The sequence below is a fragment of the Uncinocarpus reesii genome, genomic scaffold, assembly GCF_000003515.1.
Source record: "Uncinocarpus reesii 1704 scaffold_3 genomic scaffold, whole genome shotgun sequence".
NCBI lineage: Eukaryota > Fungi > Ascomycota > Eurotiomycetes > Onygenales > Onygenaceae > Uncinocarpus > Uncinocarpus reesii.
In genome coordinates, this window is record NW_003052498.1 from 1,265,118 (window position 1) to 1,286,093 (window position 20,976).

At 47.9% G+C, this 20,976-nt stretch overlaps 8 protein-coding genes across 8 annotated transcripts in view; 4 read left to right on the plus strand and 4 right to left on the minus strand.

The window, feature by feature from the left end:
- The window catches only part of UREG_05210 (uncharacterized protein), a gene marked incomplete at both ends in the record, with an annotated part of 1,811 nt that extends 1,042 nt beyond the window's left edge, over positions 1-769 (plus strand). Inside the window, one exon of the mRNA XM_002584475.1 lies at positions 113-769. Within this exon, the coding sequence (XP_002584521.1) occupies positions 113-769 (657 nt within the window). The remainder of the gene's footprint in view (positions 1-112) is intronic.
- Positions 770-2,606: 1,837 nt separating this feature from the next.
- On the plus strand, positions 2,607-6,522 carry UREG_05211 (uncharacterized protein; the record flags this gene model as incomplete). The annotated part of the gene is made up of 7 exons (XM_002584476.1): positions 2,607-2,742; positions 2,816-3,306; positions 3,362-5,058; positions 5,191-5,249; positions 5,473-5,901; positions 5,955-6,355; positions 6,430-6,522. 7 exons carry the CDS (start codon positions 2,607-2,609, stop codon positions 6,520-6,522), a joined length of 3,306 nt encoding a protein of 1,101 aa, XP_002584522.1.
- A 495-nt stretch (positions 6,523-7,017) lies between these two features.
- UREG_05212 (uncharacterized protein) lies at positions 7,018-9,106 on the minus strand (the record flags this gene model as incomplete). The annotated part of the gene is made up of 3 exons (XM_002584477.1): positions 7,018-7,230; positions 7,315-8,780; positions 8,929-9,106. 3 exons carry the CDS (start codon positions 9,104-9,106, stop codon positions 7,018-7,020), a joined length of 1,857 nt encoding a protein of 618 aa, XP_002584523.1.
- Positions 9,107-10,198: 1,092 nt separating this feature from the next.
- UREG_05213 (pre-mRNA splicing factor ATP-dependent RNA helicase PRP43) lies at positions 10,199-12,635 on the plus strand (the record flags this gene model as incomplete). Its single annotated transcript, XM_002584478.1, has 3 exons — positions 10,199-10,515; positions 10,573-12,442; positions 12,510-12,635. 3 exons carry the CDS (start codon positions 10,199-10,201, stop codon positions 12,633-12,635), a joined length of 2,313 nt encoding a protein of 770 aa, XP_002584524.1.
- Positions 12,636-13,394: 759 nt separating this feature from the next.
- On the minus strand, positions 13,395-15,587 carry UREG_05214 (uncharacterized protein; the record flags this gene model as incomplete). Its single annotated transcript, XM_002584479.1, has 1 exon — positions 13,395-15,587. The coding sequence occupies one exon, from the start codon at positions 15,585-15,587 to the stop codon at positions 13,395-13,397; it is 2,193 nt and encodes a 730-aa protein (XP_002584525.1).
- Positions 15,588-15,958: 371 nt separating this feature from the next.
- On the plus strand, positions 15,959-16,662 carry UREG_05215 (uncharacterized protein; the record flags this gene model as incomplete). Its single annotated transcript, XM_002584480.1, has 2 exons — positions 15,959-16,076; positions 16,175-16,662. 2 exons carry the CDS (start codon positions 15,959-15,961, stop codon positions 16,660-16,662), a joined length of 606 nt encoding a protein of 201 aa, XP_002584526.1.
- Positions 16,663-17,000: 338 nt separating this feature from the next.
- Positions 17,001-18,156, minus strand: UREG_05216 (uncharacterized protein; the record flags this gene model as incomplete). The annotated part of the gene is made up of 2 exons (XM_002584481.1): positions 17,001-17,129; positions 17,209-18,156. 2 exons carry the CDS (start codon positions 18,154-18,156, stop codon positions 17,001-17,003), a joined length of 1,077 nt encoding a protein of 358 aa, XP_002584527.1.
- Positions 18,157-18,972: 816 nt separating this feature from the next.
- UREG_05217 (uncharacterized protein) lies at positions 18,973-20,275 on the minus strand (the record flags this gene model as incomplete). Its single annotated transcript, XM_002584482.1, has 3 exons — positions 18,973-19,206; positions 19,312-20,046; positions 20,126-20,275. The coding sequence occupies 3 exons, from the start codon at positions 20,273-20,275 to the stop codon at positions 18,973-18,975; spliced, it is 1,119 nt and encodes a 372-aa protein (XP_002584528.1).
- Between the last annotated feature and the right edge of the window lie 701 nt (positions 20,276-20,976).

Consider the following 20,976-nt stretch of genomic DNA (forward strand, 5'->3'; position numbering starts at 1 on the left):
TTCGCCCTAGGAGTTGGACGACGCCACTTATAGTGCTGCGTCATTCGCACTTGCGCGAATCTTGATCTCGGTAAATCCATCTCATGTTTTCTTACCCTCGGGGTTCCCGCAGATTACGTCGGCGATACGACCGTTACTCCTTCTCCTGACCCCTCCAGAGACTGGGTCTGTAGATCAACCGCGTGATTTTCTGCCGATATTTGAAGGTCTTCTCGCACTTACAAACCTTGCATCGTCTCCTGATAGGAACGCCGGGGCAACCATTGTTCGCGCCGGGTGGTCGACCATTGAGGACCTACTTTTGTCAAATCACAGCTACATTCAACGCGCAGCTTGCGAACTCGCCTGCAATCTGATGACTTGTGAACAAGGCGTTGGGAAATTCGCGGATGGCTCAGCGCGTGCGAGTCAACGTCTACACATCATCCTCGCTCTCGCGGATGTGGAGGACCTGCCAACTAGGCGAGCAGCCGGTGGTGCTCTAGCAATGCTTACCGAGTATGAGTCGGCGGTGTCTGCCATTCTTGATCGTGCACGGGGTTTGGAGATCATCCTGGGCCTGTGCGGTGACGAGGACGATGGCCTCGTACATCGCGGCATCGTCTGCGTGCAAAATCTCGTGAGGGCGACCGGCGACATTGGCAAGCGCGCGAGACAGGGCCTACTGGAGAACGGGGCCCTAGATACGTTGAAGACATGCCTTACGAAAACGCGCAATCCCGCGGTTGTGGAAGGCGGAGTCGAAGCAGTAAAGGCGTTGATTACTTAAAAGCGACACATGGGATAGGATGCGTTTTCATTTCGGATCGGTATTTTTCTCCTTACTTTTCTCTTACACAAGCATAATATACAGCGGGAACAGGGGCATGGGAAATTGCTTACTAGGGATTATTTTTTTCGGCTTTCTTCTCGGGGCGCAGTAAATTGAACGATATCGCGTTCTACTACTAGGGGCGATTACGTCTCCATCTTTTGAGGTTGGGTCGGGTTGTGCTTTTCGGCGCTCGGATCAGTGGGTTCTCACATCTTCGCTTGGCTTCCTTTTGTTTCTCTTCTTCTCTTTCTTCCGTGGGTGTACGCGATGGGGCAGTTATTTTTTTGGTCGCATTGGTTTTGCGTGCCCGAGGACTTTCATAATACGGATTATTACTCCAGTTGTCCAACCTCGTTGAATGGGTGTTCTTTATTTTAGATCAGTTTGTGTCGGGATTTATCGCATTCACAATATCGGACAATACTTATTGAGCTCCCTATCTCGGAGCCTTCGTTGGAGGGAACGTGTCATGGGCTGCTATAATATCGAACCGAACCAAGCAGGGGGCCAAGTATCATGAATGCACCAGAATCTCGCCATTTAAAATGCAAAAGCAGGAGTCATACGGAGTCAAATAGTTGAATTCCTCGCGACTCCCAATGAGTAATGAGCTGCTCTTCGGGGCTCTGGTCCCACGCAGTGACGCAGCACAGGCCCACTGACCGAGTTGATGGGTACATCCATGTCATTACTATTGGCTAGCGCCGGGTGACGGGTTTGTCCAACGGGGGACGAGCCTGCAGGCACGCCGAATTCCTTTTTTTCGTATCCATGAACTACGTTCCCCCGTTGAGCTTGCGAGAAGTGAAAATGGCCCGATGGCTGGTCCGGCGCGAGTCACGAATATTTTCATGGGCTGCAGTTTGGGGGAGGGGGTGTGCAATCCTACCTATGCTTGGTTGAAACTGGGGATGGTTTATCCTCTACGGAGTTACGAGTAGGATATCTTCATATTGAGGACCTTGCTCAGCGCCAGAACCAACGGTCAAAGCTCGGCAAGGGGGTCACTTGAACTGCAGCGTCAGCTCCACCAATTAAACTGCAATACAGACGCGTGTGACCGACTCGTTAATAAGCAGCGCTAGTGCAGGCGCTACGTCATGTGACTCGACTAGTCCTACTCCGTATGCTTAGGTCATCTCCCGAACAGAGCAACGACGTCAGAAGGGCTGTGTCCATAACAACCTTGACCAGGGCCGGGCAGGGGCCCCTCTTTCCTCTTCTTTGTTCCGCCCGCACAATCTCGCCAAGCAGCCCTCCGCTCCAATCATCTCTGCACATGAGCCACGTTGGATCCACTTTACAACCGGGAGCCGCTAGCAAACCAAGCTTTTCCGGGCGGCACTAGTGAAACTCCGGAAATATCCCTTTCACCTCATTCTTCACTTCTGACATTACTGACTTCCTGCAACATCCGCGACTTCACCTCCTTTGAGCGAGAATCATTCAGATTTTCCCTGATGTTTTGACCCAGCCCTGTCTCCAATGGCGCCTTCAACTCTCTTCTCGTCTCCTCTCCTTTCGTTCCGGGTCCGATTACGTCGATCTTCTTTCGTTTGAGGACGTGCGATAAGAGATTACTTCCGGATTTGTCTCTGTATTATAGTGCCTCGACGCCACGGCTTTTACGTTCTTTCAGGCAGATTTCGATACTGTTCTTTTATCCGCTTGCTCTCGGGTTGAAGGTGATCTTCGACGATTCTGTCGACGGTTGCCCTCTCTTTTCCTTTTTTTTTTTTTGACAAGAGGAGAGATATAACACGTTGTGGAATAGCAAAATAGCACAGACAAGATGAAGTTTGGGAGGAATTTACCCCGTAATATGGTGCCGGAATGGAGCGCCAATTACATCAAGTACAAGGCGTTGAAGAAATTTATCAAAGTGGCTATTGCGGCAAAGAAAGCCGGGGAGGAGCCTGATTTGGCCGGTAAGAATTTACGCCGGGCATGATTTCCGAAAATGCAAGAGCTGAGTTTGCTAACAATGCCGTATCATTGCAGGTTTCTTTTACTCCCTCGATCGAAACCTCGAAGATGTGGACCACTTTTACAACAAGAAATTCGCCGACTGCTCCCGCCGGCTTAAACTGCTGGAAGATCGCTTCGGTCACTCTGTCATGACTTCACAACGGCTTGATGGGGAAGACTTAGAAGATCTACTCGCAGCGCTGCTGGAACTACGGGGCCAGTTGAGAAAGCTCCAATGGTACGGCGAAGTGAATCGCCGCGGCTTCATTAAAATTACGAAGAAGTTGGATAAAAAGCTTCCCGGTGCACAAGCACAGATGCAATATCTACCAACCAAGGTCGACCCTTCTCCGTTCGCGACCAACTCCCGACTCACAACTTGCATGAAACGGGTCAACGATTGGCTATCAGTGCTCGGGGATGAAAAGGCCTTGGATGATGCCAGTTCTACCCACTCTTCTCTCTCTTTGAAAAGGGTGCCTTCCCGCCAGAACTTGAATCTTCCCGCAAGTTTGCTTCAGGCAGTGGATGAGGCTCTTCGAAAAGATGACACACATATCCTTTTGGAACTACTTTCAGACCCTGAAGATTGCTGCAGATGATTTGGGCGATAATGTATACCCCAAGGTCTTGAAATCACTTCTGCAGCGGTCGATCTTCAATCGTTCGAAAGCATGTCTCGTCTCGATACTCGGAAAAATTGATAATCTAGATGAAGAGGAAGATATCAACAAGCGAAATTGTATTCACCGTTTAGTGATCTCTATTGGAAGATCGCAGACAACCGCGGATGCAGAACAGTCTGCTTCCATGGTTCTTAACTTCCCTGTTGACAACTCGAATTACATTACCCCGGCAGCCCCTCCGTCCCTTGTACCCATGATATCAGTGACAAAGGAAGCAAACCAAACTACAATTTTGAGGCGGAACGATCCTTCTGTGTCATTTCTCGCTTATTTATTAAACAACCTCCGCCCTCATCAACGCTCTGCTCTCATAGCTAAAGATATTTCTGGGCGCACGCCTTTGCACTATGGTGCGCAATACGGATTCAAGGTTGTGTGCGAAGTCATCATCGAACACCTACAAGCCTGGGATATGTTTGATGTCTCTGAGGGGATTGATGGCCCGAAGTGGCAAGACGAGGAGGGGTGGGCTCCCCTTCACCTGAGCGTCGTTGGTGGCCACCCTCTTACGACTCGAGCCCTTCTCGATGCCGAAAACTGGAGGGGCCAAAATGAGGAGAAAGCGGCTATCCGCAAACATGTTTCAAAATCCAGTGCTGTTCTCGCTTTAGCCACCAAAGCAAACTTTGTTGATATTGTTCAACTCCTTGTCCATGCCGGGGTGGATATCAATTATCAAGACGAGCAAGGTGAAACTGCATTGCATGTTGCCGCTCGCTTTGGCCATGATAAATGCGCAAAGGCTCTTCTTGACGGTACTGATGATCAGAAGGCAAATACGGAGCTTGCGGAAAACACTTATTCGTGGACACCTTTGTTTATCGGTTGCGTCGATGGCAATATCAATGTCGTCCAGCTCCTGATTGATGCGGGGGCTGACCTTGAGAGGCCTGACTCTTCTGGTTGGACTGCTAAAGAACACGCTGCCTTGAGAGGACACATTGCCATTGCTAAGCTTCTGGCAGAAGCCACGTCCGCACCTGACTCTGCCAGTGAGCTTGATGTTTCCCCTCCGGCGACCCTCTCGTCGTCTCCGCCTCTACAATCTTCCCTTGCCGATCGCAAATCTAATACCAATGGAAACGGTAGGCCTGCGGAAGCCATCAAGAGCTTTGGCCATAGATATTTAACCGATGAGAGCATGGTCTTGGTTAGTCTTGGGACGATGGACATGAGAAAGCACATCCCAGCAGTTAACCTTGACCGTATCCCTATGGCGAATGCCCATCTAACACAGCTCGACACTGCTTTATCTATTGTTGTTTCTGCCAGTGGTGCTCACGGTGAACCAGAAGTCATCGACCTACCAGTACAAGAGAACTTATCTACAGAGCCAATCGTCTTCCACTCGGCTGATGCGAGCAAAGTGAAAATTATCTTTGACTTGGTGCCGACTTACGCTGGGACAAAAGATCAAATTCTGGGAAGAGGAGTTGCGTTATTGTCTAGTATCAAGCCAAGCATCGGGTCCAAACGCATCAGTCTTCAAGGTGATTCCACGGTGCCAATCATTGCTGCCAATACTCTTGACGTTATCGGATCCGTTACGTTCAACTTCTTGATCATTACTCCGTTCAACCACCCGAAAATGTCAGTCACGGAGGATCAAACTTATTGGAAGACGATGGCCTCGACGATGGTTATCGGGCATCGAGGTGATTTTACTTCGCGTTTTCATTCTCGTGTTGATGTGTACTCCTAACCTGTGTAATCTGCTTTAAGGTCTTGGAAAAAACATCGCTGGCCGAAAATCTTTACAGCTAGGGGAGAATACGCTCCAGGTGTGTTGCTTTAAGGGATCCTAGAATAGGGTTTTTCTAACCATAGCAGTCTTTTATTGCGGCGGCAAACCTTGGTGCATCTTATGTCGAGGTGAGTGACAGAAGAGCTATCTCCAAAACATGAACCATCGCTAACAGTTATTAGTTCGGTATATCTACCCTCACGATGATTCCGAGGTCTAATGTATTGAGCTAACAAAATTAGATATTCAACTGACTAAAGATCACGTTCCTGTGATTTATCATGACTTTCTCGTCAGTGAAACAGGAATTGATGCCCCGGTGCATACCCTCACCTTGGAACAAGTAAGCAGTCGAGTGCCAAATATTTATTCAAGCAAGTCTAAACAGTTCCAGTTTTTGCATATCAGTGATGGTCGAACGCCGCGCCCAATACAACTAACCAAAAATGCTCGAATTGCCAACCCGTCAGTAAATAATTTGCGGGAAATGCCATTTAGGCAGCGATCCATGTCGGTTGGCGAGGAATTAGGTGTGCCAAACCTTGATGAGAGAATGAAACACACAAGGGACTTTAAGAAAAAGGGGTTCAAGGGCAATACTCGTGGTAACCATATTCAAGCGCCTTTTGTCACTCTGGAACAATTATTCAAGGAATTGCCAAAATCGGTTGGCTTTAACATGGAACTGAGTAAGGAACTCTTTTCTATTTTGTTCAATACTAGTCATCTAACTATCCTTTAGAGTACCCTATGCTCCACGAAAGCGAGGAGGAAGAAATGGATACCTACGCCGTTGAGCTCAACTCTTTCGTCGATACAGTTCTCACCACCGTTTATGATCTTGGAGAAGGTCGAAATATGATCTTCTCCTCGTTTAACCCAGATATTTGCCTACTAATCTCGTTCAAACAACCTTCGATTCCCGTCTTGTTTTTGACGGACTCGGGTGTCGGAGCTGTTGGGGATATCCGTGCGAGCAGTTTACAAGAAGCTATACGTTTCGCGTCTAGATGGAACCTTCTGGGTGTTGTCACGACGGCTGAACCGTTAGTGATTAGCCCGAGATTGGTGAGAGTGGTGAAGGAATCTGGTTTGGTGTGCGTGTCGTATGGGATGGCGAATAATGATCCAGCAAATGTCAAGGTGAGTTCAACCACGATGGTCACGGGCGAATTTGAAAACTAGGTCGCTAATATGATATATTTGGCGTGGTTTAGTTACAAGTTAACGAAGGCATCGATGCTGTCATTGTCGATAGCGTTCTCGCTATCCGGAAAGGCTTGACGGAGGCCGAGAATCCAACTGTCTGATTCATCCCAATTTTCTCCGATGGTACGATATGGTAATATTTTTTCTTCGATTTCAGTAGTTATATATAGAGCATTTCCCGAGGGTCAAGTAACATTATCCCTCCGTTAGATCACCCTAATCAATCTATTTATTCGCCCCTAATATTTGGTTGTTGTCTTATTCGATCCCCAGGCCTTGATAACGGCTTTTCAGAGTCTATTGTTTAATGCTAGAAACCTTTATTATAATCCTCATACATAATTCTCTGCCCGTGCCTAGCTCAAGGTTTTCATCTCTCTTAAAACCCACCTCATCAGCTCCTCTAATAAAATCCGAGTTCGGCATACGATAAGGCCAAAATGATTATCTTTTTACCAAGAACCTGAAAGTCCCTACATTGAAGCAAATAGCATTAATATCAGGATCTAAAACCCACTAACCCCTGATTTTTCAACTTTTCCAAAATCCCGTCAGTATCGCATGCCAAAGTCTTTGTAGCTATCCCGAACCATTCCTCACATTAAACATCCATCTTTAATACTTGAATGGAAATCGCTCATTGCGACGCGGTGTCTCCTCGCTCCGTTTGTTCTAGGAGAAGCGAGCGAACCCGTGCTGTCACGTATTTCGAAAACCTCCACGATCCATTCATACCACACCCTCCTGTTGTCTGTCTGTCGGTACATTGTCACAACCACCTCAGAGTTCTCGGGGACGTGCAGGGGTGTCTGTTTCATTTTAAAATAGTCATTAGATTAGCTGAACCGCGCCTTTGGATGGCTGTATTCATTTTCGAAATTGCGAAAACTCACCTTCAACGGAAAATAGATTGGAAACCAGCTTATCATCCCTTCGCTCTTTGCGTCCATGGTCACTGGGTTTGTAGACAATTCCACACCATCGTACAGCACGGTTTCAAAGTATCCGCCTAGGCCGTGACATACACCACGCTCCCGACAGGGGAAAGTAAGCCGTGTTTGGCGTACATTGTGCTCGTTTGAGAGAACAGACGATGACTTCGAAGGTGGTGGTATATTATTGTTGGGGTGCGAGAAGGACCATGCTGTTTGAACGATTGGGGCTGGTCTTTCTAATGTGGGCGGGGGTGTTGGTGTCTTTGGGAGTTTGTTTGAGGATGAAGAAGAAGTTTGGCTTGCTGAAGGTTTTGGACTGACCGTTCCTGAGGTGGATTGAACCGTGGACAGAAAATCAAAGGCGTGAAGCATGACAACATATGGTGTCTCAGGGGCTGCTGGGTTCGAGATACTTTGCGCAGTGACGTCCGCATGAAGCCGGGGCGAGGATATGGGCGTAAGATGTGCGGTGTATGAAGCTGGAATCGAGATCCCATGGGATAAATTCAGAAGATGGGTGACACCGTCGAGACATTCCGGGGATAACTCGTTGTCTCCAAAAGATCCAAGGAGCTCAGAGACTAGGATATCAACAGGGTAATATGAGACGGAATCGTCACCGGGGCCTGAGTTATCTTGCACGTTCGTGTCCTGTGCGGCCTCACAACAAGGTCCTTTCCAGCTTCGCATATCAGATTGGACCAGGTTTACACAGTCTGCCCACGCGGTCTGGTTTTGCCGTTGAAGATGAAGGAATGCGTTTTGATTTTTTTCAACAGCCCAAATCTCAATATCGACACCCGCCTCCACACTTGCTCGAATCGCTCTCGTCACTAAAGGCCCACGGCCAGCGCCAACCACTGCTATAACAATACGACCATCTGGGCAAGAAGCCTTTTTCTCTTGGGTTACCCAGTCCTTTAGAGCCTTTTCGATGGCGCGCTCATACCATTCGTACTTGATCGGATCCTTTTCGAAAACCTCATACGTCACGCTTTCGAGGTTTACTGTGAGTGGCTGCAAGGGGGCTTGCAAATAATCCTGGTATCCTACCCCAAAACGCTCCATAGGGGTTCTGGACGGCTGCTTTGTTTGAAGATTGCGTATGTAGGAGAGATGCGGAGTTTGGTCGTGGTTCCTCTTTCCATTTGGAGCGGATCGCTGTGCTGCTTCTGACGGAGTTGGGGAGGCAGTATTCTCTTGGAATGGGTCAGGAATAGCGCCCACGTCACATAGTATAATCCATGGCTGCGTTTTAAGACGCATAAAACGAGAAATCAGCCCCTGGTGCGCCCTGGAAAGAACCGGATAAGACTTTTGGTTCTTTAAAAACGTATTGGCGTCGATAGTGAGGATATGGACCGGCTCAGAGAGCCACCTCGATTGTACCGGCGCGGAAGGGAGATACCTGGGTAGTGCAAGAGCTATGAATCCATTATTTTTTAGTATCATCTATCAAATACATAGATAGCGAGCTCGAAACATTAAGTTGTGCCTACGGAGTAGATTGGGTATAGAGGTATATAGGGGCATAAACAATACGAATAGGAAGGAGAAAAGTTCCATTCTTACCTACGAAAAGACGAGCATGGTATCTACAAACTCTTCTAACCACGTCCCAAGCGTCCCATGTACCGAATAAATCCGGCTTCATGGGTGCGCTTGTTTCCTGCTCGGGAAGATATTCCGCCCGAGCGAAAGGGGCCAAATCACCTACTTCAGTGGTCTCTGCACCTGAATCATCGGTCATATTGAACCAAATATGCACTTGGATGTAAGGTGCAGCACTCATGACCTCCTGTATTGCACGGGCATAATACATTAAGCCTTCGCCGTGAAGGCTCCCATGGTGTAATTTAGGTCCTGGGATAATAACGTAGCTTACACCACAGAATGCAGCATACGCAATCTCATGTATAAGAACTTGACGAGAAATATCCGCGATCAGGGGATCTGGTGAGCAGAGATCGATCCACCTGTTTGTCACCGCGATGACGCTGCTTATGGACCCATTTGGGCTTAGGTGAGAATCGGATGGCGACAAGGACGGAATCATAAGAGGCTTAGTATTTTGGGATGTAGCCAAAGTGCCATCAGCGTCATGCGCAGGCCGCTCTAGGCTAGATAGATGGGTAGAAAGTAGACCTAGGACTTTGGAGTGAAAATTCGAAGTTGTAATTGGAGTTGTGACGATATCATACTTTTGTGACATAATTAGCTGAGTCTCCTTAATTAGGACAAAAGAACATAGAATTGACATACGTTACTGTCGTGGGCCCGCTGGATAGTCTCAAGTGATACTGGTGCTTTGCGGTCGGTTTCGTGCTGGCCCACTACAAACGTAGTCGTCCAGCTGTCTGAGCTGTCCATACCGTTGAAGGCTGCGGGAAATAACGAAGTTAAAGTTGCTGGTCCAAATTTTCCTCTTTGAGCTCAAGAGTGACAGGTTCACCCTTCAGTCAACCTAGGGAATTGAGCAAGGCGGGGGAGGGGAGTGCTTAGTGATATAGCTAGTGGAAACTGTAGTCACTTCATAATTGCGTATCGAGCGAGGAGTGGAATGATCACTAGTTCAAGGATCTTCTCCGAGAGTCAGAGATCCAAGCTCGAGATGTGTTTTTTGCTTCGTTCAAGTTGAAGTCCGAGAATCTTTTATGCTGAGGTCAAGAACTAGTAACTAAGCCAAACAAGGCAGGTCTGGCGCGATAAGCTCAGGCTCGGCTAAGCTTCCTTCTCTGGTCTGCTTTTATTTTTTTATCTTCGCGGCGTCAACTCAACGCCATCTTTGCTGAATTCAACCTCTCTCGCGATTTTGTCCCGGCTCGACAAGGGACTACTGCCCATGGCTGACAGGCGCCTTGATAGCGAAGAGAATTCCCGAGCGAAACGGCTGAAGACCACCGCGTCAAACATGGATCCGCGCGACAACCCCTACCTCGCCCATATGTTCGAAAATGAGAACTCGACTAATGGCAGTAGTAAGGCGAATGGAGCCGCGCGGGACTCGCCGTTAGCCAAATTTCAGAGACACAAGACCACCTCTGCGATGGCCAAGGAAGCAGAAGATTCCAAGGTCAATCCTTTCACCGGCAGACCTGTCTCAACCCGATACTTTTCCATCTTAAAGACCCGCAGAGGCCTCCCTGTTCACGCGCAACGGTTTGTGCTGTGTGCCTTTCATTTTGCTTGAGCTTATTGATACTAATACACCTGTAGAGATGAATTCCTCAAGCTTTATCAGCAATCCCAAATCCTCGTCTTTGTCGGTGAAACCGGTTCTGGTAAAACGACACAGATTCCTCAGTTTGTTCTTTACGACGATCTTCCTCAGCTTCGAAACAAGCTAGTGGCTTGTACTCAACCGCGGCGAGTAGCAGCAATGTCGGTCGCCGAACGTGTTGCGAACGAGATGGACGTTAAGCTTGGAGAGGAGGTCGGCTACAGCATTCGATTCGAAGACATGACCAGTTCTAAAACTATTCTGAAATACATGACCGATGGAATGCTGTTAAGAGAAGCAATGCATGACCCGGATCTCAACCGCTATAGCACCATCATCCTCGACGAGGCCCACGAGCGTACAATGGCTACAGACGTCCTTATGGGACTTCTCAAGGACGTTGTCAAACGCAGACCCGATTTGAAACTGATTGTTATGTCTGCCACGTTGGATGCGCAAAAGTTTCAACGTTACTTCAATGACGCCCCTCTCTTGGCCGTCCCTGGACGAACCCATCCAGTAGAAATCTTCTATACGCCAGAGCCGGAGCAGGATTACGTGGAAGCTGCGATCCGAACGGTTCTCCAAATCCACGCAGGCGAGAAAGAAGGCGATATTCTTTTATTCTTGACTGGTGAAGAAGAGATTGAAGATGCCGTTCGCAAAATATCGCTGGAGGTAGATGAGATGATCCGCGAAGCAGATGCCGGGCCAATGAAAGTATATCCCCTCTATGGCACGCTCCCTCCAGTCATGCAACAGCGCATTTTTGATCCCGCCCCCGGGCCTCGAAAACCGGGCGGGCGTCCCGGGAGAAAATGCATCGTATCCACCAACATTGCGGAGACGTCCCTCACTATCGATGGTATAGTTTATGTGGTGGACCCCGGATTCTCCAAGCAAAAAATATACAATCCTCGCATTCGCGTAGAATCGCTTTTAGTTTCGCCAATATCGAAAGCATCGGCACAGCAGCGTGCGGGTCGTGCCGGCCGAACAAGGCCTGGAAAATGCTTCCGCTTATATACTGAGGGCGCCTTTAAAAAGGAACTTATTGATCAGACATATCCGGAAATTCTTCGTTCCAATTTGTCTACGACAGTACTTGATTTGAAAAAGCTGGGGGTAGAGGACCTTGTTCATTTCGACCTTATGGACCCTCCGGCCCCTGAAACTCTCATGCGGGCATTGGAAGAGCTGAACTATTTAGCATGCTTAGATGATGAAGGAAATCTCACACCACTAGGTCGCCTCGCATCGGAGTTTCCTTTAGACCCTGCCTTGGCTGTTATGCTAATCACTTCCCCCGAATTTTACTGCTCGAATGAAATTCTCTCGATTACCTCGCTTCTATCGGTTCCCCAAATATTCGTACGGCCTGCCTCACAACGAAAACGTGCGGATGAAATGAAAGCCCTCTTTGCACATCCAGACGGTGATCACCTGACGCTCCTTAATGTCTACCACGCTTTTAAAAGCGCTGAAGCGCAGGAAAATCCCCGACAATGGTGCCATGACCATTTCCTTTCCCTCCGTGCTTTGCAGTCGGCAGATAATGTTCGTCAGCAACTTCAACGTATAATGGAGCGAGAGGAGATTGAGCTTATGTCCACCCCGTTCGAGGACAAAAAGTACTACGAAAACATCCGGCGGGCCTTGGTCGCTGGCTTTTTCATGCAGGTGGCGAAGAAAGAGAGCCAAGGGAAGAGCTTGTATAGAACCGTGAAAGATAACAACGAGGCGGTTCTTTTACACCCGAGTACTGTACTGAGCTACGAAGCGGAATGGGTCTTGTACAACGAATTTGTATTGACATCGAAGAGTTTTATCCGGACAGTCACGGCTGTAAAAGGCGAATGGTTACTTGTAAGTCTAGTTCTTTCGCAATGCCTCTTTTGACTCAATTCGAGAATGCGCTGACTGTGTACTGTAGGATATTGCCCCGACATACTACGATATATCAGGGTTTCCTAAGGGTGAAATCAGGGCTGCTTTGCTTCGAGCCGCTGAGAGATTGTCACGAAAGGAGAAGATGCGTTCTGATTCGAGGAAGCGATAGATTTTGTCTTTTAAATATCGCATTTGTGGAATCATCAGTCTCCGATTTTAGAATAGAGTGATTGACCGACTATAGATAATCGTCGGAATGCAACTATGAGACACGAATGAAATGTCATTGCCCAAGGTCATTAACTGGATAGGCATCACACCCTGGCTTGGGTATTAGAAGGCTCTAGTTCACTAAGCACATTTGAGGTGCCCTAGTATGATTTCAACTCTTTTTGACGGTCGTTCATCGAAATGGGATGAATTTTGGAATTATCATCTTAGCCGCAAATAGCATCTTCCCCCCTGCAGCCAAATAAGCAAAAGGCCGACGCCGCGCTAAGCATATTTTATATATCAACATCATGACCATGCAGCCAAGCTCAAAACATCAGATCCAAACAGTCATAATGCAAAAGATGCCCGATGGAGAATGTAAACGGTTTTATATAATAACCAAGAGACTATGCCTATTCGTACATGTAAGGAAAAGAAGTTTTTGAACATGGGTAATAGAATTGCTATAAGCCATGGAGTGCACGAAACATTGGTGCAAGAAGAGCATTCCACGTTTGTCCGCATGGGATGAGCTTCGGCAGTTCAATGGTAAGGGATGAATAGGAGCATAAGAGGCGGGATTTAGGAGAGATTTAGGAGGCGGAAAGGAATTTATCGAGGAAAAGTGCGATCCGGAGTGTAGCTGATGAATGTAACTGCACGGTTTCTCACTCAGTTCCCTAGACTTTCAAGTTTGAAACTTAAAAGTCACTCTCTAGTGGACGTCGACTGCACCGATTTGCGAGGTTGCATTCTCATGTTGTTGCTTTTCAGGTTCTTCCGTAGGGGATTCTGAGTTGCCCTGCTTAAAGATAGAAACCAGCCGGTATTTATTATCTGCCGGGTTGCTGCGAACACCGCCTGGGTTTCGTCTCGGTGAATCTTTCGTCTTTCCTCGGGGTTTCCAGTTCTGTGGTCCAAATACTTTATCGCGAATTTCGGGTTGAGAGGTGACAAAACCTTCTAATTTTGCAATGACGGCGTTTTGAAGCCTGACCATTCCCTGCAATTTCTGTAGCTCGGCTCTGGTTGATTCTATCTCGCTTAAGGATGATTCATTTCCAGCTTGAGAGCAGGCGCGGCGAGAAGGCTTATCATTGTGATCGGATATAAGTTTGTAATATTTCATGTTGAAACTCTCCTCGAGCCTCAATCTTTGGATTGTCAAGTCATCTTCTGGGATGAATTCTTCGACGGCTCTCCTTATCGTGGGTTCAACATTTCGCGCAAATTGAACATACTTTTCACCAGGCGAGAGATCGCTTAGGCCATCCTCTGCATATATGCTCGCATCACGCCATTTTTGAGCCGCCCACAATAACGCCGGCCTTGCATCTCTTTCGGAAGCTGATAGCTGCCATCGGATCCCCGAAGACACAGCTGCACTGATGATAGAATCGGCTATTTCCGGTTTACTGCAGCATTCGCATAATATTATCATGTATAATATCAATCGCTCAATCTCGTGAACCGGGTGGTTCTTGCTGGATAAAAGATAGAAGATAACACGCATCAAAACGTGCCGGCCATTTTTCCAATTGGCCTGGAACGAATAATATCTGAGATAAGCGCCCAGGGTCGGGACAGTATCACTGAATCCGGTCGCTCGTAGAACATCAAGCCATGCATCTGCCCTTTGTGGCTGGTCAAAAGTTAAAGCACATGAAATAAGGGTGTTTAAAATGAAAGGGTTCGGTGTCGAATTCGGAGGTACGGCAACTTCTATTCCGCCGAATTTGGCAGAGTGCCAGCGCAACTGCAGATTAATAAACGGATCGGGATTCTGCAGTTTGTTCAAGAACTGGTCGAATCCGGACAAATCCTTGGTTTTATTGAACCAATTCAGTGAAGAGATAATGACTGGTACCGTCAAGGGGTATGCATTTAGGAAGAGAGTTTCCATTACCATTTTCACCACATCGTTTAGCCGTGCCCTACTAAACTGGGAGATCAGTATTTCAATTGCTCTAGGGGGTATCGGCTCCTTTGCAGATACAAGCATCTCTGATACCCGGGCAATGAGATTATCGAGAGAAATGCCCCCATGCTGATAGAGATTGAACATTTTCCGTAATTCGAATGTCGCGGCATCCCTCTGTTTAAGGAGCAAATCATGATCCTCGAGAGTGATATCGTCACAAATATCAGCATAGTGACCATCTGGGGTGTACTTTATCAAAGTAAGTCGCTTTCGAAGATATTGTAATTCTGAAAGCAGCTTATCTACGCTTATGTCGTGTAGGGGAGAATCGTAGGTGTAGAGCTTGCTCATCACTCCATAGGTATGCGCGATTGAAGGCCGTAACAATAACTGTATACCAAGCACCTTCATGGCTAGTAGCTGCATAGCCCTTATTTGCCCCGGCCGTAAGTCTGAGAACTGCTTTACGCAAGGGTTCTGTTCCATATCCCGGAATTCCTCGGTTTCGGGATCGCAAGACGCTGCTGGGTCGCTAGGCGGTTCTACCACAGTCGAGTCATTGTCTTGTTCCTCAGGTAACTGGGAAGCCTGACTCAGGTATCGCGCATACTCTGACATAGGGTTCGCAGCCGTACTATATTGTCGTCTCGCTGGTCGCGTAACACCTCGGACCGGCCTCCACCTTGAACGTGCCAACGACTCCAGTATGCGAAGTTCGTCCTCTTTCATTTTGTCCACTTCAGCCTTCACTGCTGCGATTTCCTTTTCCCGTTCAAGGCGTCGTTTCGTTTTCAGTTCCGCATCGACCACTACCGCAGTTGCAAAAATTGAGGAGGAAATCGTGGCAATCCCGTTGCCAACCAAGAGACGTCTACGGCTGGCGGCCGTGGCCGCTCGGTTAGAGACCGCATTAGAGATGGTGCTTAAGCACGACAAGCATCGACAAGTACATGTCGAGGATGTGGATCGAAACCAGAGGCTTTGCATGATGTTATATTCTTGTCATCGCGGTCGACTAGGTAGGTGTTGAACTCGGTCTAAACAGCTTCCAATTGACAAAAGTTGAACATAAAATAAGTCCCCAGAAAAGACCAGATGGGTAACACCCTTGACATCAGTGGCATTGATCAAATTGCGAGGGATGCCCAGCGTCGGCGTCGGCGTGCTCGGACGATATTCTTTTTCCAAAGTTGTCTGATCGGAGAAGTGGGCTCTCGACGCTTATGTAAGAATGCTTGTCAGGCAAACACTGCAAACATGATCACTCGCAGATCGAGACGACAAGTTGTGAGATTGAACGTGCTTTGGCGCGCAGCATTTGGAGAAGCGGTGCAATATCCCAATTCATTATGCCCAGAATGACGATATCAAAGACCTTGCTGATATCGTTATTTGTGGCAATGCCACTCGTTTCCGCGCATGTGCCAGAGGTTCCTGCTGACGCGAACCTCGACTGGGCGACAAAACATATGATAGGTACGGAGTACGAGACACCAGAATTGTATCTCTAGAATATGGCCCCTAGTAAAGGCTACACCGCAGAAACTCGAAGCTGATAACCAATTTTCTTTTAGAGGAACATCACATCGTTAATTTCGACGCGGGATCCTTTTTTGCGCTTCACGACTACGATGAGACTGGCACATGGTCTCCGGATGAAGTACGCAAGACTTACGGTCTCGATGACGAGTCAAATCGTAGCTTAACCGAAGACCGAAAGAGGCAAATTTTGACCGAAGTCTTTGCAATCTTTGACCCAAAGAAGACCGGAGTAATCACAAGGGAGGAATGGCTCAGGCTATCCAGCGAGGGCAAAAAGCTCCCTGACTTTGGCGTGGGCCCAGGGCATCATGGAGATATGGAATACGAATATGAGATTCACCATTTCGAGAAATACCATGGGGACGACGCCAGGCCAGAAGACTTGACTCACCCGGAGGACATTGAGCATTTCCGCAGACACGATGAGGAGGAAGACGCGCAAAAGAAACTCGATGAAATGCAGGGCATGTCGATAGTGGAGGCAAACATTCCTGAGAAGTTCAAGAAGCGCGCATCATGATTCTGTAGCCGGTTGAATCATGCTGTTGAATATTTTCACGCTGGTGTTGTCTATCATTTGCCGGCGATACCATTACGATGCATATGGATGACTTCTAGATTTTGCCCCCCTCTGACTTGAAGGGCGGCTCTTACTGTTCATACGTTTGCCATTTGGAGCGATCTTGTACATCGAGCATTTTCTGTTTTGAGACTTCCGCAGATTCCCCTATTGTACACGAATATCAAAAACGCAATGCATAACGCCGGGGGCGTATGTTTTAACCTTTTCCACATGTCGACATTCGACCCGTGGACGTGGAGAACCTGATCGTCCTCTATCCCCGGATATCGAATGCCTCAAGGACTCGATTTTGCGAACAATAAAGTCCCGATGTTCGTCGATACTGTCAATGCTAACATTTTCATGCACATGAATCCACCCTTGGTCTTTCGGGTCCAGCAAACGGACCGCTCCCTCCCAAGAACCTTGAGACGTAGGAAGTAAACCAAGATTCACATGGCGAATGCGCTTCCATGCTCTCCGCTTTTCCAATATCTCCTTGACTTGTGATAAAAGATCGACAGCAAATCTATTATCGCCGTGAAAGGCGACAACCCGATCCTCATCACTCAATCCCTCTATCAACTCCTCCAAGCCATTTAGTTGATCAAGGGAGTCAATCCGTATACTCTTGACCTTCCAGCCGTTCGCCTGACAACCTCGCTCTAGTCCCTCAATCGACCATCCATTGAGCTCCCATGCCCACACCCGCCCAACCCCCCTTTTCAGATAGGAGAACACAAAGTACCCAATTCCAGCATACATATCCACAACCGCAACATCCTCCAACTTTTGTCCTAGATCAACGTCTGTCAACCCTTCAAACTTCGATGCGGTGCCCAGTACCCGTGCCTTCTCGATGATGTTGCCGCGACTAAACATCGAGTAGAGCGGCGCCCAGATTTGAACGATCCCGGAATTCTGCACCGCTCGCACCCAGAATGCAGACTGCATATCAGATATAGTAGGGTTTTCCTCCCTTTCCGCCTCGGAATCAGAAGGTAAAGGCCCAAAGTCTCCGTGCAGTGGTATTAGACCAGTAGGACTCCGCATTCGATTTTCATTGCCAGATCCTCCTGTTGTAAGTGCAATGGGCGCATTGATGGCGATATGGGTCACTCCTTGGCTGGAGAAGGCAGTTGCTATGCATGTATATAATGCTTTCGACTGTTCCGGACTCAGGGAGGATATCAATTTCTCCAGCTGAGCGTTCGCAGTAAAGGTATTTTGAGGGAGGAGAAGCAGAGGTGGGTATATAGTGTAGCGCTTGGGAAGAGAAGATATTAAATCTTTGCATTCGCTCAAGTCTAGATGAGGAGTATAAGATGAAAGGAATTTTTCGATTCCGCGCTGCAAAGGGTTCATGCGGATTCTGAGCTTGCGCTGTGCTCGGCGGCTTTCGAGATTTTCGAATGAAACCCTCTCCTTGCCTAAGTTTTCTGGCTTCTCCATCTTTGATTGTTCGGGCCCTTGATGATCAGAGTGTATGCTTGAAGTGGTGGTGGGCATCAGATACTCCAATCGCCACGAAACTTGACAAAAGGCAGTTGATTCCTGTTGCTCGATTCAAAAGGAAAAGGATAAGTAACTAGCTAATTGTTTCTCATAGTCGATATTCTTTTATGGCACCATGGAAAACTGGGAGCGTGGGTGAGAATCATCTCATCAGTGTGGATCATGAGAAGTATGACTCTTTTCTTCAACTTCTCTCTACACTTTTCATTCTGCTATCGATTGTAGTAAAACCATGACATACAACCATATTGATGAAGCAAAAAACAAGGCATCTTATCCGCTCCACTGCACTTAAACCACTTGGTAAGCTCAGCTAGTGTTACATGACTCTTCAACAGTGCCATTATAAAAGTAACTAGTGTGCAAGCACCTGGCGATGCCTTTGGCGAACAAAGTGATGAGCGAGGATGAGTGGTGTATGGGGTTTGGGTGCTAATGATTATACTGTTGACTCACTATTCAAAGCCGGGTGGCCCTTGTGAGCTTTGATACTCTCGGGAAATTATAGGATCTTCCCAGGTCATATTTACGTACATTACAGTGTAGCTGGGAAATTAATATTTTACTCATGGTGGTTAATATTTCTGGTCTTATGCGCAAGCTTTGCATTGTATGTAGTGCCTTTGATGAGATAGAACACAAAATGCATATCTCATTCAACATCGCCTCTGCTTCATAGACAAGAGGTATCGCAGGATAATCCAATTGTTAACATAAGAGCCAAAGAGAGGCCTAAAACTTTAGATATTTCACTCAAAGTCTGGCAAACGCAAGCTCGTACAACCAACCAACGATCATCTGGCCATGCTTCACCATGTGATTGAAGTTGAGCTTCTCGATAGTGTCTTCGGTGGTGTGGATGTAAGGGTTGTCGTGTCTTCCGTCAGATTCATGGACATATGCTGATGGGAAACCATTTCTGCTTGCTGAGGCATGATCGGAGCAAGCGTAGCCACAGGTGTCGTCGACGAAGGCAATGTCAGTGTACTATGCGCAGAATGTTAGTGTTGCTCAAGAAGATAGGTATAATGCGATGCTCCAGAGGTGTCGATGTTACCAAGAGAAAAAAAAAATGAAGTGCGTTCATCTTACCTCCCTGATGACAAGTCTGGTAAAAGCTGTCAAGGCTGGAGTCGTGAAATCTGTAACCACACCAAAGGCTTCTGGGAGCCCAGCGCTTTCTCTTCCCCTGGTATATCCGGTCATATCCTGGTTCAGCATAGCCTTCACTGGCTTACGAGCAGCTCTGTATTGTCTGAAGATGTCTTGCGAGCCCAGCAATCCTGCTTCTTCACCAGCATACCAGTGGAATTCAATGGTATTCTCCCCTTCTCCCCGAGCGATCTTTGGGGACGAAAGAAGAACACGAAGAGAATCAAGGATAGTGACGGACCCGCTCCCGTCATCATCAGCTCCTGGCGCACGGCCACTAGGCTGTCTTCCATTAATGCTATCCTGATGAGCGCCAACCACAATGGTGTTTCTGCTCTTTCCTGGGATAGTCGCCACGATGCTAGGCTGGATGAATGAATGCTTGATTTTCTGGACAGTTGCACCACGGGCTCCGGAGCGCCTAACAATATCGCTGACTTGGTCGAACAACCATTCTGCGGATTGGACGCCTGTCTGGGCCCTATAGTAGCGGTTGTGGAATGAAGAAAACTTCTCCAGATCCCTCCTCATAGTAGCGGCGGAGAGTTTGGAGAACAGAGGCTTCACTTCTGCCGCATATCTCAATTGCGAAGGGAACTGAGCAACGATTTGCTCAGCGGCAACGGTGAAGTCGTCTTCGGGCGAGTCTGTAATGTCGAAGAAGTTGACGTCTTGCTTTAAAGCAGAATATTTATCAGACCAATCAAGGCTGCTAACATGTCTTCCGACATTAGAGCGCATGAAATGTGCTTACCTCCTTCAGCTTCCACTTTTCAGCCTCAGTAACCCAGCGAGTCTGTCCAGGTGCGGTTTCGATCAGGAACTTTTCAACCCCATCTGCTGGCCTGGCCCAAACGCCTGGAGATACGATGGCGCTGAGCGCCAACACAGCGAGAGACTTCATAGTTGAAAGGTGGATTGTTCAACGGTCGAGATATCCTCAGAACGAGACGAGACGAGAAAGCTGCGAACAGGAGTTCTCACAAAGATCAGATCTGCGGGGCGTGGGAGCCTTCTAGATAAACTACGGCCTCGATCGTTTCGAAGGTTGCAATCATCCCCTTTCAACCGTCATCCTACGACCCTTGCTGGGCTCAATGACCCTCCAATATGAAGGGACCCTGGTCCTAAGGCCGTCTAAAAGTGCAGATCATAATGGCTCTCCGCGAAATCCGACGTCTGAACGTTAACCATACCGCTCAGCTTCGGGCATTCAGAACGAAAGGTGTCAAGGGAGTGCAGGGTTCGCCCTGTAAACCAAGCCGGAAGAACTTGCAGACATTCCAGAAAACAAATTAAGACATTTGTTTGGAACCCCCCTGCAGAAGGTGGCAGCGGAGGTGGGAGCATCGCGTGAGTTCTTTTGTCGGGAGATACCTCGGATACACAAAGGATCGAGTCTCTTCATCTTGTGATTCGAAATGATGCCTGGACACTTCCACTTTTAGGAGGTGACAGTCATCTGGCTAGTTCGGTCGGGGACAAACTTGGTGTTCGCGGAGGTTTCAAACCTAGTCGATGCAAGATGATTCTGCAGATCTCCATGTATGAAACGGCAGAACGCGGAGGCGCAACGAGGATGTAACTGCAGGGGAGTGACATCGG